This window comes from Apodemus sylvaticus, chromosome 22 (genome assembly GCF_947179515.1).
Source record: "Apodemus sylvaticus chromosome 22, mApoSyl1.1, whole genome shotgun sequence".
In the NCBI taxonomy this organism is placed as follows: Eukaryota; Metazoa; Chordata; class Mammalia; order Rodentia; family Muridae; genus Apodemus; species Apodemus sylvaticus.
Window position 1 is genome coordinate 53,069,152 of NC_067493.1, and position 12,083 is coordinate 53,081,234.

At 47.0% G+C, this 12,083-nt stretch overlaps 1 protein-coding gene across 2 annotated transcripts in view; it reads left to right on the forward strand.

Moving 5' to 3' along the window:
• The window catches only part of Tmem233 (transmembrane protein 233), a 39,538-nt gene extending 31,308 nt beyond the window's left edge, over positions 1–8,230 (forward strand). Inside the window, exon 3 of one of the 2 annotated variants that reach the window (XM_052168419.1) lies at positions 8,158–8,230. In XM_052168419.1, the coding sequence (XP_052024379.1) occupies positions 8,158–8,164 (7 nt within the window). In that variant the 3' untranslated portion in view covers positions 8,165–8,230. Of the gene's footprint in view, positions 1–3,923; positions 4,116–8,157 lie in introns of those variants that run through there. The other variant, XM_052168417.1, reaches the window with a different exon arrangement.
• Positions 8,231–12,083: the final 3,853 nt, after the last annotated feature.

Consider the following 12,083-nt stretch of genomic DNA (forward strand, 5'->3'; position numbering starts at 1 on the left):
AGGGTTTTACAGCTGTGAACAGGCACCACGACCAAGGCAACTCTTAGAAGGACAACATTTAATTGGGGCTGGCTTACAGGTTCAGAGTTCAGTCTATTTTATCATCAAGGCGGGAGCATGGCAGCATGGTGCAGAAGGAGCTGAGAGTTCTACATCTTCCTCTGAAGGCTGCTAGTGGAAGACTGGATTCCAGGCAGCTAGGATGAGGGTCTTAAAGCCCAAGTCTACAGTGATACACCTCCTCCAACAAGGCCACACCTCCTCCAACAAGGCCACACCTCCTCCAACAAGGCCACACCTCCTCCAACAAGACCACACCTCCTCCAACAAGGCCACACCTTCTAATCATGCCACTCCCTGAGCCAAGCGTATACAAACCATCACACAGTTTAAACCCAAGCATAAAACGATAACCACACCTGCAGATTGAAACCTGTCTACTTGACATTCTGAGGTAAACATTTAGCTTTCAAGCATAAGACTGTCTGGGCTGGCGAGAACACTCAGCGTTGATGAGTGCTTCCTGCTCTTAGCCAGGAACTGAGTTTGGTTCCTAGGACCCACAATGGGTGGCTCACAACTGCCTGTAACTCCCACTCCTGATCTGATGCCTCCTGGCATCCACTAGGACCTGCTCTATAACATACACACACACAATACACACATGCACACACATGCACATTCACAAACACACAATACACACATATACACAATATACACATGACATGCACATTCACAAACACACACACAAACACATACACATACGCACACACATATATACACACACACATTAAAAAAAAAAATAAGGTGTTTATGATGTCACCCAAGATTTTCTTGACCAAGAGACACAGAAGATATGGCATAAGGATGCCCGCCATTCATAATACACGTCTCCAGGTGTGACAAGGTACTGGTGTGGACAGACTTATGGTTGCAGCTTTCCTAATACAAATATGAAGTGTGAATTGGAGGCCACCTCTCCATTCTTTCGTCCTGGGGCTGTGTCTCACAAGGGTTAGAGCACAGCTTTAGGCACCAGCTTTTACCAGGATTCCAATCCTAGTTCGGACCTGGTAATGTCTACCTGTAACCCCAGCAGTCACCGTGCGGAAGCACAGCTCCGTGAGTTCAGGGACAACCTGTACTGTGTCTCAAGTTCCTGAGCTGCACATTGTGTCTCAAAATAAACCCTCGAGCTGACACACAGACCATCTGAGCTAGCTGTTCAGGTCTGACTCCTTCACTCCTAGAATAGAAGCTAGAGTTATCTCCCATCCATAGGTTCAGATCCCTTCTAGGTGCATTTCTCTCCAAGTTATCAAAGAAAACAAAGAGGGTTCCCAGAGTCAGAATCCCATGGAGAAACTCAAAAGATTTATAGCATTTTGCAAGAATGAAGGCCAGTTTAGGCTATGTCCTAAGACCCTGCCACAAATAAATTAATATTTTAATATTTTGTTCTTTATGCATGAGAAAGAGAGAAAGAGGAGAGAGAGAGAGAGAGAGAGAGAGAGAGAGAGAGAGCTCATAGAAATCAATTGTATCTCCCAGTAATCTGAATAACAGAGTCCATTTCTCCATAATCTTTTGAAATAAAATATCCCAGCCCTACTTTGGAGGAATTAAGTTGCATGGTGGAACTATTAAGGCATAAGTTCCCAAATTTTGGACCACCTAAGAATCACCTGGAAAGGTTTAAAGATACAGTCGCCCAATGAACACTTAGATAAAGCACATGTGAGACTGGGAGCCTGCGATGTTCAGCTCTGAACTCTGCTCTGACCCCAGTGTTTGACAGAAGCCCCATGGCCGTGGCCGTGGCCGGGTCCTGGCATCGTCTTCCTCCCAAGCCCAAGGCACACACCCTAAGGGCGGCCCTTAGCGGAGCTCAGTTTTCCTTGGCCTCAGCAAGCTCACTGTCCTAGTTTGCTCTAAGGCAATGCCAAGGAGGGGAATAGGATTACGGGCTAGCGTGTGTCCCCGCAGCAGGCTCCGTTGTGACAACTCGGAAGTCCGAATGCGCTTCATGGAAGGGCGAGGAAATCTGACTGCACAGAACACAAGCCTGGGTGTGAGGCGAAAAGTTGTGAATGTGGGGACTCTCTGAGTTTAATTCGAAACTCCTCTATACAGAAAAGGACAGGTTTTTAAAGACTGTTTGTATTTGCCTTTAAAGCAAACAAACAGGGCTGGAGAGATGGCTCAGCCAGTAAGAGCAGTGACTGCTCTTCTGAAGGTCCTGAGTTCAAATGCCAGCAACCACGTGGTGGTTCACAACCATCTGTAATGAGATCTGACGCCCTCTTCTGGTGTGTCTGAAGAGAGCTTCGGTGTACTTGCATATAATAAATAAATAAATCTTAAAAACAAACAAACAAAACCAAGGGATGCAGGCATGGTGGCATATGCCTTTCATCCCAATACTCGGGAGGCAGAGGTGGGAAGATCTCCAAGTTCAAGGCCAGCCTGGTCTCTATGGACAGAGGCTCCAGAATAATCAGGACTAGAGAGACCCTGTCTCAAAAAATAAAATAAACAAAACAAGGGAGAGCTGGAGAGATGGCTCAGTGGTTAAGCACTCTGGCTGTTCATTAGGAGGACCTGGATTCACTTCCCAGCAACCACATCAGATGGCTCACAACTGTTTGTAATTTCAGTCGCAAGAGATCCAAGGCACTGGTCTCCAAGGGCACCAAGCATGCACACAAGACAGATACCTATATATATGTAAAACACCCATATTCAGGAAATAAAAGGAAATAAACCTAATGAACTGATGATAAATGCATTAGAGAGAAACTCAGAGGCTAAGGGCATTGGCTGCTCTTCCAGACTGAGTCTAGTTCCCAGCACCCACATCAAACAGTCCTGCGGTCACCTACAACTCCAGCTCCAAAGGACCTGATGCCTTCTTCTGGCCTCTGAGAGCACTAAACTCACATGCGAATACACGGGCATCCATAAATAAAAATAATAAAGTAAATATTTGAACTGGAGAGATGGCTCAGTGGTTAAGAGCACTGACTGCTCTTCCGAAGGTCCTGAGTTCAAAAGCCCAGCAACGACGTGGTGACTCACAACCATCTGTAATGAGATCTGACGCCCTCTTCTGGAGTGTCTGAAGAGAGTTACAGTGTATTCACATATAATAAATAGATCTTTGGGCTGGAGTGAGTGGAACTTGAGCGAGCAGAGGTCCTGAGTTCAATTCCCAGCAACCACATGATGGCTCACAACTATCTGTATAGCTATAGAGTGCTCATATACAGAAAATAAACAAATAAATATTAAATAATAATAATAAATATGTTTTGAAAAAAAGATCTTCATAGCTAGCATGGTGATGTGCCTAAAACCCCAACACAGACCAGGTAGGAAGAAAGCAACAAAACTGAGAACTCAAGGCTATCCTCGGCTACATAGCAAGTTCAAGTTCAGCCTGGACTGTGTGAATTTCTACCTCAAAAACAAATTAATCTCAAAAAAAGAGTTTTCAATTAATATAGCTCAGTGATAAAGTGTCAGCTTGGTATGAGCAAGGACCAAGGTTTGGTCCCTAGCACTGAAAAAAATTAGAGGAGGAGGAAGAAGGGGAGGAGGAGGAGGAAGAGAAATATTAAAGTAGCTAGCTGTTTGTTTGTTTTTTGAGACAGGGTTTCTCTGTGTAGTCCTGGCTGTCCTGGAATTCACTCTGTAGACCAGGCTGGCCTCGAACTCAGAAATCCCTCTGGCTCTGCCTCCCAAGTACTGGGATTAAGGGCATGTACCACTATGCCAGCAGTAGCTAGTTTTTATTCTCAAATAATAATCAAGACAGAGAATAGAACTCAAATGGCCAATGTCTCCACTGCATTTCTTTAAATAGTCCAAAATCATAATAGTCTTTAACCAAACTCACAAAAAGTTCTCATCCAATTCTGCAGGCCACCTAAGTGAGTCACATGATGTTGGAGGAGCAGTTTCACGTCATCCAATCAGAAGACATGAGGATAATGCAAATATTCGGTATTTTGCACAGAACAAGGTCTTCTTGTCAGACGGTTCTGGTCCAAACAGCATCAGAAACTTGAAGTCTCTCAAAGTCAGAGACTTCTCCACCCTCAAGTGGCCAGGAAAGTTGCAGAGATAAATTGCAGGGATGAAAGGTAGTAGTCCTCATCCTGAACATATGCAAATCCTGGGCCTAAGCCACTATGTCTTTGGGGGCTTAGCATTCTCCTAATTACCTTGAAGATTCCAGCAAGATTTGGTCATGTTTTTCAAAGCATCCTGAGCTCTCAGACCACCTGCAACAGATTCAGCGGGGAGTGGGGGGAGGCTTGTAAATGTAGATCTCTGGGTCCCCAACAAGCCGGGGAGTGATCTTAAAATATGCTGTATCTCACAGGGGATGATTAAAATGTTCTAACATCACAGAACTACTGTCTTACAGTTTTTACTTAATGAAAAAGCACTCTCGCCCATGGGCGTGTAACATAGAGCCAGACTGTTTACATGCCTTACAGAAGAGATAAAAACATGTCTTCCTAGTTTTTATACATTCGCAGCTGTGCACTTCTGTAATCAGATGTAGGTTGGTAGAGTACCCTGCACAGCAGAGAAGCTCTCAGCAAATACCAGCCTGCAACTCAGATACCCCACCACCACCACCATCAATCAGGAGGTAAGCCTCCAATTAAATGTGACTTTCTAACAGCTAGGAATCAGAGTTCCAGGGCCCCTCTTCAAACCCCTCCCACATGCGTAGTTGACCCTTAGAACTTACGGAAGCACTAATGTGTACTTACTTGCTATGAAGTACATCGTTTTTTTTTTAAAAGATTTATTTATTTAATATATGTAAGTACACTGTAGCTGTCTTCAGACACCCCAGAAGAGGGCATCAGATCTCATTACGGATGGTTGTGAGCCATCATGTGGTTGCTGGTATTTGAACTCAGGACCTTCCGAAGAGCAGTCGGTGCGCTTAACCTCTGAGCCATCTCTCCAGCCCCTATGAAGTACATCATTAAGAAGTGTCCGTAAGTATCCTGTGTGGGAGCTTCCCTGCCTCTCTTTGTGCAACCTCCTCCAGGCACAAGTTGTTGGGAGCTTCTTAGACCCTGTCTCTTTGAATGGTTGCAGGGGTTTCCATAATGTTGGCACAAAGAACAAACATTAACTCAGCCTCAGCCTCTCTCCCTTCCCTGGAGGTTGGGAAAAAGAGACAGGACTGGAGACTTACTGACAGGTCATCACATGATTGGTTTCCACGGCAACCACCCAGCATTGCTAGGTTATTTGGGACCAAGCAAGAGTTATCCATTAGAACAAAAGATAATCTTATTACTCAAGAAAGTCGGAGAAAATCTGAAGCTTTATGCCAGGATCTGGTGTCAAAGAAAACAAAGGTATTCTGTAAGGGCTCCTGTCTCCAAGGACTGAGGGGTTGTCATAGCCCCCTAGGGTGGACAGAGGTCCTGGCACAGCCCGAGACTCCTGCTGACACGTCACTTATTGCTGCTTCCAAAATAACTCCACTCCACATCTCCCACATCTCTTCCTCCTCCTCCTCCTCCTCCTCCTCCTCCTCCTCCTCCTCCTCCTCCCCCTCTTGTCATGACCTGGCTCACAGCCACCTACCTGATGTTCTGTGGGACCAATGTAACTTTGTTAGCAATGAGACCACCCGAGCATGACAAAGTTTGAGCATCAAGGTGGCTGACAACTGTACTGTTCCACAAGTGTGGTGATCTCGGGTGACCACGCGGGGCCGAGGAACTTCATCTTACATCTTCTCTGGTGTTGAGTGTAATCAAACTTCACCTTGGAAGTTTCCAGAGGAGGGCGCTATTTTACACACTTGGGCAGATCCAATCAGGCCCGAACACCCCCTCTCTGAACAGGGTGGGCAAGGACCGGAGGCCGAAGTCCTTGGCTGTGTGTCCAGCGCTTGCTGTCTGTCTGACACCACACACACAGCTCATATGAAAAGAGCAAGAGTTAGGTTCTCACGTGTGCTCATTTCCACTGACTGAGTGTGGCAACAGCCAGGTCCGCCAGCTTCAACTGACCAGTAGCTCTTACCCTTTGAGGAACAGTGTGGATTTCCCAGTAAGTAAAATAAAGGTACAATAGGATCCCCAGACATTACTTCTGCGTGACCTTTAAAATTATTTTTTTCAAGAGAGAGTTTCTCTGTGTAACCCTGGCTGTCCTGGAACTCACTCTGTAGACCAGGCTGGCCTTGAACTCAGAAATCCCCCTGCCTCTGCCCCCCCCCCAAGTGCTGGGACTAAAGGTGTGTGCCACCACTGCCCGGCTTAAAACATTGTTAAAACAAAAATGTGTTCTTTATTGTGATTGGCTGGGATGGGGCTTCCAGGGTACTGTTTTTACACACACACACACACACACATATATATATATATATGTCTTCACTGGGGTTTATTCCTAATAATAATAGGGACATGACCTATTCCTCAAAGATTGTTCAGGCTTTCTTTATTGGCTCAGATAAGTTAAGAGAAAGAAAATTCAAGACTAGATATACAGCAATGTAGGGTTTTTTTAACTGTGAAAAAATATAAATGAGTGGGATATGATATAGTCCATACAGTAACTAGGGCCTATAATCTTAGCATTGGAGAAGCTGAGGCAGAAGGATCGCCTCAAGCTTAAGGAGAGCCTGGCCTACTGAGACTCTGTCTCAAAAGAAAAAGGAAGGACTTCACGGATGAACAGGGAAGCGCAGTTTAGAACATTAGTTGAGTGCTGCGTCATTTTGTTGGTCAGATTGAAGCGGCTGAAAAGATGGGGTACGATCAAGGTTGGCAGAGTGTGAAACGCTGGTTGCTTGCTGTTGGTAGAAGAGCAGCTTGGGACCATCTTCGCAGCTGTCTCTCTCTCTCTGGACATACACTCAGGCCTCTATTGCCTTCAATCCTTTAAATTCAACCATCCTCAGGCCAAAGCTGCTTAGAAAAATACCACATCTTCATCACACACAGGCTGGTGTTTTTCTTGTTATTTCCTAAATAGCATAGCGACGATCTCCGCGCTTACATTGCATACAGAATTATAAATAATCTAGAGATGAAAGGATTTCATGCAGGGTCTGCATAAATACCAGGCCACTTTATATAGGAGATCTGGGCTGTGTGAAGGGAGGCTGGTATCTGTGGGAGTGGCAGGACCTAGGACCAACCCCACTTTGATACAGGGAATAACCATGTTCCTAGGTGCCTAGCAACACACCAACTTCATACTTCAAAACCCACCTAAGGGAGCTGGAGACATGGCTTAGCTCTTCCGAAAGTCCTGAGTTCAAATCACAGCAACCACATGGTGGCTCACAACCATCCGTAATGAGATCTGACGCCCTCTTCTGGGGTGTCTGAAGACAGCTACAGTGTACTTACATATATTAAATAAATAAATCTTTTAAAAAAAAAAGATGTACTTCATAGCAAGTAAGTACACATTAGTGCTTCCGTAAGTTCTAAGGGCTACCTAAGGGCTGAGGAGACAGCTCCATCAGTGAAGTGTGAACCCAATGTCCTGAGTTCAGATTCCCCGGCACACCTCTTTATCCAGGTGCCACAACATGTTCCTGGCATCTTAGCTCAGGAAAGATAGAAGAGGCAAGAGTCCCTAGGGCTTGCTGGCCTGTCTCCCTGTCCTAGTGCAAAAGGTCAAGAGTCGTAGGAGACCCTGATTCAAAAAATAAGGTAGTGAGGTGATTGGGGACCCTGGATGTTGACCCATCACCTTCATAAGTTTAGACACACACAAACACACACACATACACTCCTACCTGAAAATATGGACAGCTGCATATTTAAATGCAGACGAAAGTGCTCGAAGGATATATACAACCCAACACCGAGAACCAAAAACCATTAGGGAAGAGAAAGCGATACAGAGACGCTCAGGGGATGTAACTCCATCTCTATCATACGCAGGAACCACTTGTAACAGGTTGGTTGGTTTGTTTGTTTTTAAAGTGCTTTTCCTTAAAAGCACGAAAGGCCCAGTAGCGCTCCAGTGATAGCATCCTCTCTAGATGCACTAAGTTCGACCAAGTAAAACCAGCAAGCCTCCCCCCCCCCCCCAGGTCCATCCCGGCATCCCTGTGCTCTGTCTCTCTCACATCCTCTCCCTCTCTGTGCCACACAGGGCCTGAGGAACCGCTCTCAGCTGGGAAGCACGGTGGACCGTCCTCCTCTGCACACACCCTAAAGACGTTTCTGAGGAACGGATCCTTGATTTTAGACTGTGAGATCTTTTCCTCCAGGACTCTCCAGAGGCAGGTCCCTGGCAAAGGAACACCCACTAGCCCGGAACTGTAAGAGCTCGCAGTGGTGCGGACACACCCTCCAAAGCCATTGGTGGGTGGCTTTGGAAAAAGAAAATGGCGCCTCCATGTCTCAGTTCAGCAAACCCTTTGCATTCATTCCTCCTCTTCGGGGATGAACTCCAGAAACCTCGCTGCTTTTCACTGAGGGGTATGGATTTGGGGGCGGTGAGGGGAGCAGGTGGTTTTCAGGGAGAGCTGTGAATGCTGGTGTTTACAAAATAGAGTACAAATACCGTGGCATGCGTAAAGTTCTCTAGTACAGTTGAGGTCATAGGTTTCTTTTTTCCCCCTGTATTGTAGGGTCTCTCCATCTCCCTCAGCGCCCCCAGCGTTCCCCCAGCCTTTCTAGATTTCTGTCCCATTTTTAATTTCCCCACTGCCTTCTCTTGCTTGCATCTGCATTGATCACTCAGTGCCCGAGAATGAGCCCATTCATAGGCGCATGCGCACCCTCTCCACCCCACGTGTGGAGTAAAGATGGCCATTTCATGGAATGTGGCTTTCTTATTTCTTTTAGCAAATATCGGGCAAGCGCTTTGATCTTCCAGGAGGCCACTTGGAAGAGCCACACCCTCGTGCTTCTCGCCCCCTGCCCCCCACTCTTGTATAAAGTCAACTGCTCAAGTGTGAAAACCTGGCTTCAGGACGCCACTGCCCCAACGGCCAGAGGATGCCGGCATAGTTTTTGCAGTGTGCAAAGCACGTGCCAGGGGTGGTACTCAAGGTGATTTCTGATTTATAAAAGAAAAAAAAAGGTAAATAACGCCGAATTTCGAAGGCTTCCTGCTTTCTCCTTTCTCAGTCCTTGCTGCTGCGAGGAGAGTGTCGCTCTTGGGTACTAGTGGCGCCTTCACACCTTCCCACAACTCGTCATTGCCCACCATAGCAAAGAAAGAGACAGTGGCCTTCAGGTCCAGCCTTGGTCTCAATAGACCTCAGTGATATTGTTTTGGGTTTGTTTTTTTTAATTTAGTTTATGTACATGAGTACACTGTAGCTGTACTGATGGTTGTGAGCCATCATGTGGTTGCTGGGAATTTTAATTCAGGACCTCTATTCGCTCGTCAGCCTGCTCACTCTGTTCTAAAGATTTATTATTATATCTAAGTACACTGTAGCCATCTTCAGATGCACTGGAAGAGGGATGGTTGTGAGCCACCACATGGTTGCTGGGATTTGAACTCAGGACCTTCGGAAGAGTAGTCAGTGCTCTTAACTGCTGAGCCATCTCTCCAGGCCCATAGTTTTGTTTTTATAGTAGTTATTTATAGGTTCCTGTGGTTCTGCACAGACGGACAGACAGATACTCTATCATCTAAGCAAGTGAATTCAGAGAGATTTAAAGTGATTAACCTAACAGGTAATATTTATGGCAAAATAAAATCTCCAAAACTAATGCCAGAAACACAGTGACAGGAACTTGAATAAAGAAAAGATACCCCATTTTATTAAGTGAACAAGTGATGGGGAGTCAAAACACCTGTCTCCATGCCTTTTGGGCGGGGTTGGATTGGGGCGGGGGGGATCTCAGGCAACCCGGGCCGGCCTTGAATTGCTATGTAGCCAAGGATGACCTTCTGCCTGTGCCCAGGGCTGGGACCCCAGGCTTCTGCTGCCTTGCCCACACACTCTGCATTTACGTCGAGACTAGCTATGCAAGTTGATTTTAGACAAGTTTCTTCTGAAAAATGGAGATAAGAACGGCTACCTCCTTACCTCATACTGTTATGAAAATTCATTGCTATCATGAATTGCGCCCCTGGGGGGCGACTCTGTGCACTAAACAAATATGACGCATGGTGACAGTGGATTGAAGGTGTTTGGGAAAACACGAGGTTCCCCGGGCGCAGGGCTGGGGGAGGGGGAGGTTGGTGGGCACAGGACTCCACCCAGGTGTGTCACGGGACGCCCCTTGTCCCAGGAGACAGACTTGGGGACAGGGATTCTCAGCACACAGGGGCGGCAACGCCATTCCAGCACACTGGATCCGGATTCTCACATCCTCCTTGTGTGTGTTTCGGCCTCTGGTCTTTTCCCCAAACCGACTGGAAAGTGTTATTGAGAGAGAACAGAATAAAAATGGCTTTAAGGAAGCTCATTGGCCGTGCCTTATGAGTCTGGTTTTTCTTGCTGTGTTTGCCCTTCCAGAAACTTCCATAACCAAAATGTGCTCCTCCACGTCTTCCATAGAGAAGGCCATAGAGAGGACAGGGGTAGGGCTAGAGAGGCCCCACGTTGCTGAACACACGCATGCCTCACCTATGAGGCACTTAACATGTTAGTCTAGCTAAAGTCAAAATAAATATGAAACTCTTGTCAGTCAGTGAGATGGGCGGGGTTAAGAGAGGCTCTGAATTTCCTTGACCTCCTTAGGTCCCTAAGCACTAGAATTAACAATATGGGACAGTTCTCTTTTATAGAGGTTTGTTTTTTTTAATCTAAGTGTTCTCATTTTTCTCTTTTTTAAAGATTTATTATTATATTTAAATACACTATAGCTGTCTTCAGACATGCCAGAAGAGAGCATTAGAACTCATTGCGGGTGGTTGTGAGCCACCCTGTGGGTGCTGGGATTTGAACACAGGACCTTCGGAAGAGCAGTCAGTGCTCTTAGCCACTGAGCCATCTCTCTAGCCCTTATAGAGGTTTTTCATAAAGTCTAGACTGTCCCTCCTCTTCATGATTAATCTCCATTGTCAACTTGATGGGATCTGAGGCCACCTGCAAGGGCAGGCTCTGGCATGGTGGGGAGGGGCTAATCTCCATCAGGTTAAGTGAGTGGGGTCCACTGTGGGCGGCACAGATTCTCACGCAGAATCCTGGAGTGAACGGAGAGGTGCATGTAAGAAAAAAGTGAGCTGAACAGAGCTGAACACAAGCCCCCCTCCCCTTCCCTCTCTCCCCCTCCCCCTCCCCCTCCTTCCTTCCCCCTCCCCCTTCCTCCCTCCCCCTCCCTCCCCCTCCTTCTCTCCCCCTTCCTCTCCCCCCTCTCCCCCTGAGGCATTGAAGAATGTAACCAATGGCCCTCTTCCTGATGCTGTGCAGACTGCACCACCTCTACCTGTGAGCCAGGAAGCCCTTCTGTCTTCAGTTGGTCTTTGCAGGGTGTTTCATCTCAGCCACAGGAAGAGGAGCCACACCGTCCTCTCTCCTAAGACATCGGCCAAGGGGATCTTTCTGTCAGCCAATGACACCAACAGGCTGAAGCAAAGAGTGGGGTCTTCTGTCTGTGTGCCTGAAGAACCGTAGGGGGAATGTCCTGGAGAAGGCCTGCTCTGTCTTGTCGGGAACTCATTCCCCTCCATCTCTCATAGCATGGAACCCATGGAAACAAAGCATCTTCCTCCATAATTGCTGCGGGAGGGGGGGGCCGAAATCTAACACAATCTAAAATAATGTACCAGGTGGATACCAGCCACCATCAGGCAGGTGTAGCCAATACAGATTGATGCCACAAACAAGAAGTCTGTATGCTGCCCCCTCCCTCTTCCCCCTCCCCCCTCTTTCCCCTCTTCCCCTCTCCCCCTCTTCCCCCTCTCCCTTTCCCTTCCTCCTCCTCCCCGCCCCCTCCCCCACCCTTTTGGGGACCATTGTAAGATTAACACCACTCAGACTTCATAGATGGAGGGCTCAGCTCAGGGGAAAGGTGATTTGCCAAAGGAAAACCAGAGAGCTTTTACCAGGAGAGACAGATGGTGAGCCAAAACCATAAGCACCGCCCACATCGGGCGTCCCGTTCTAACTA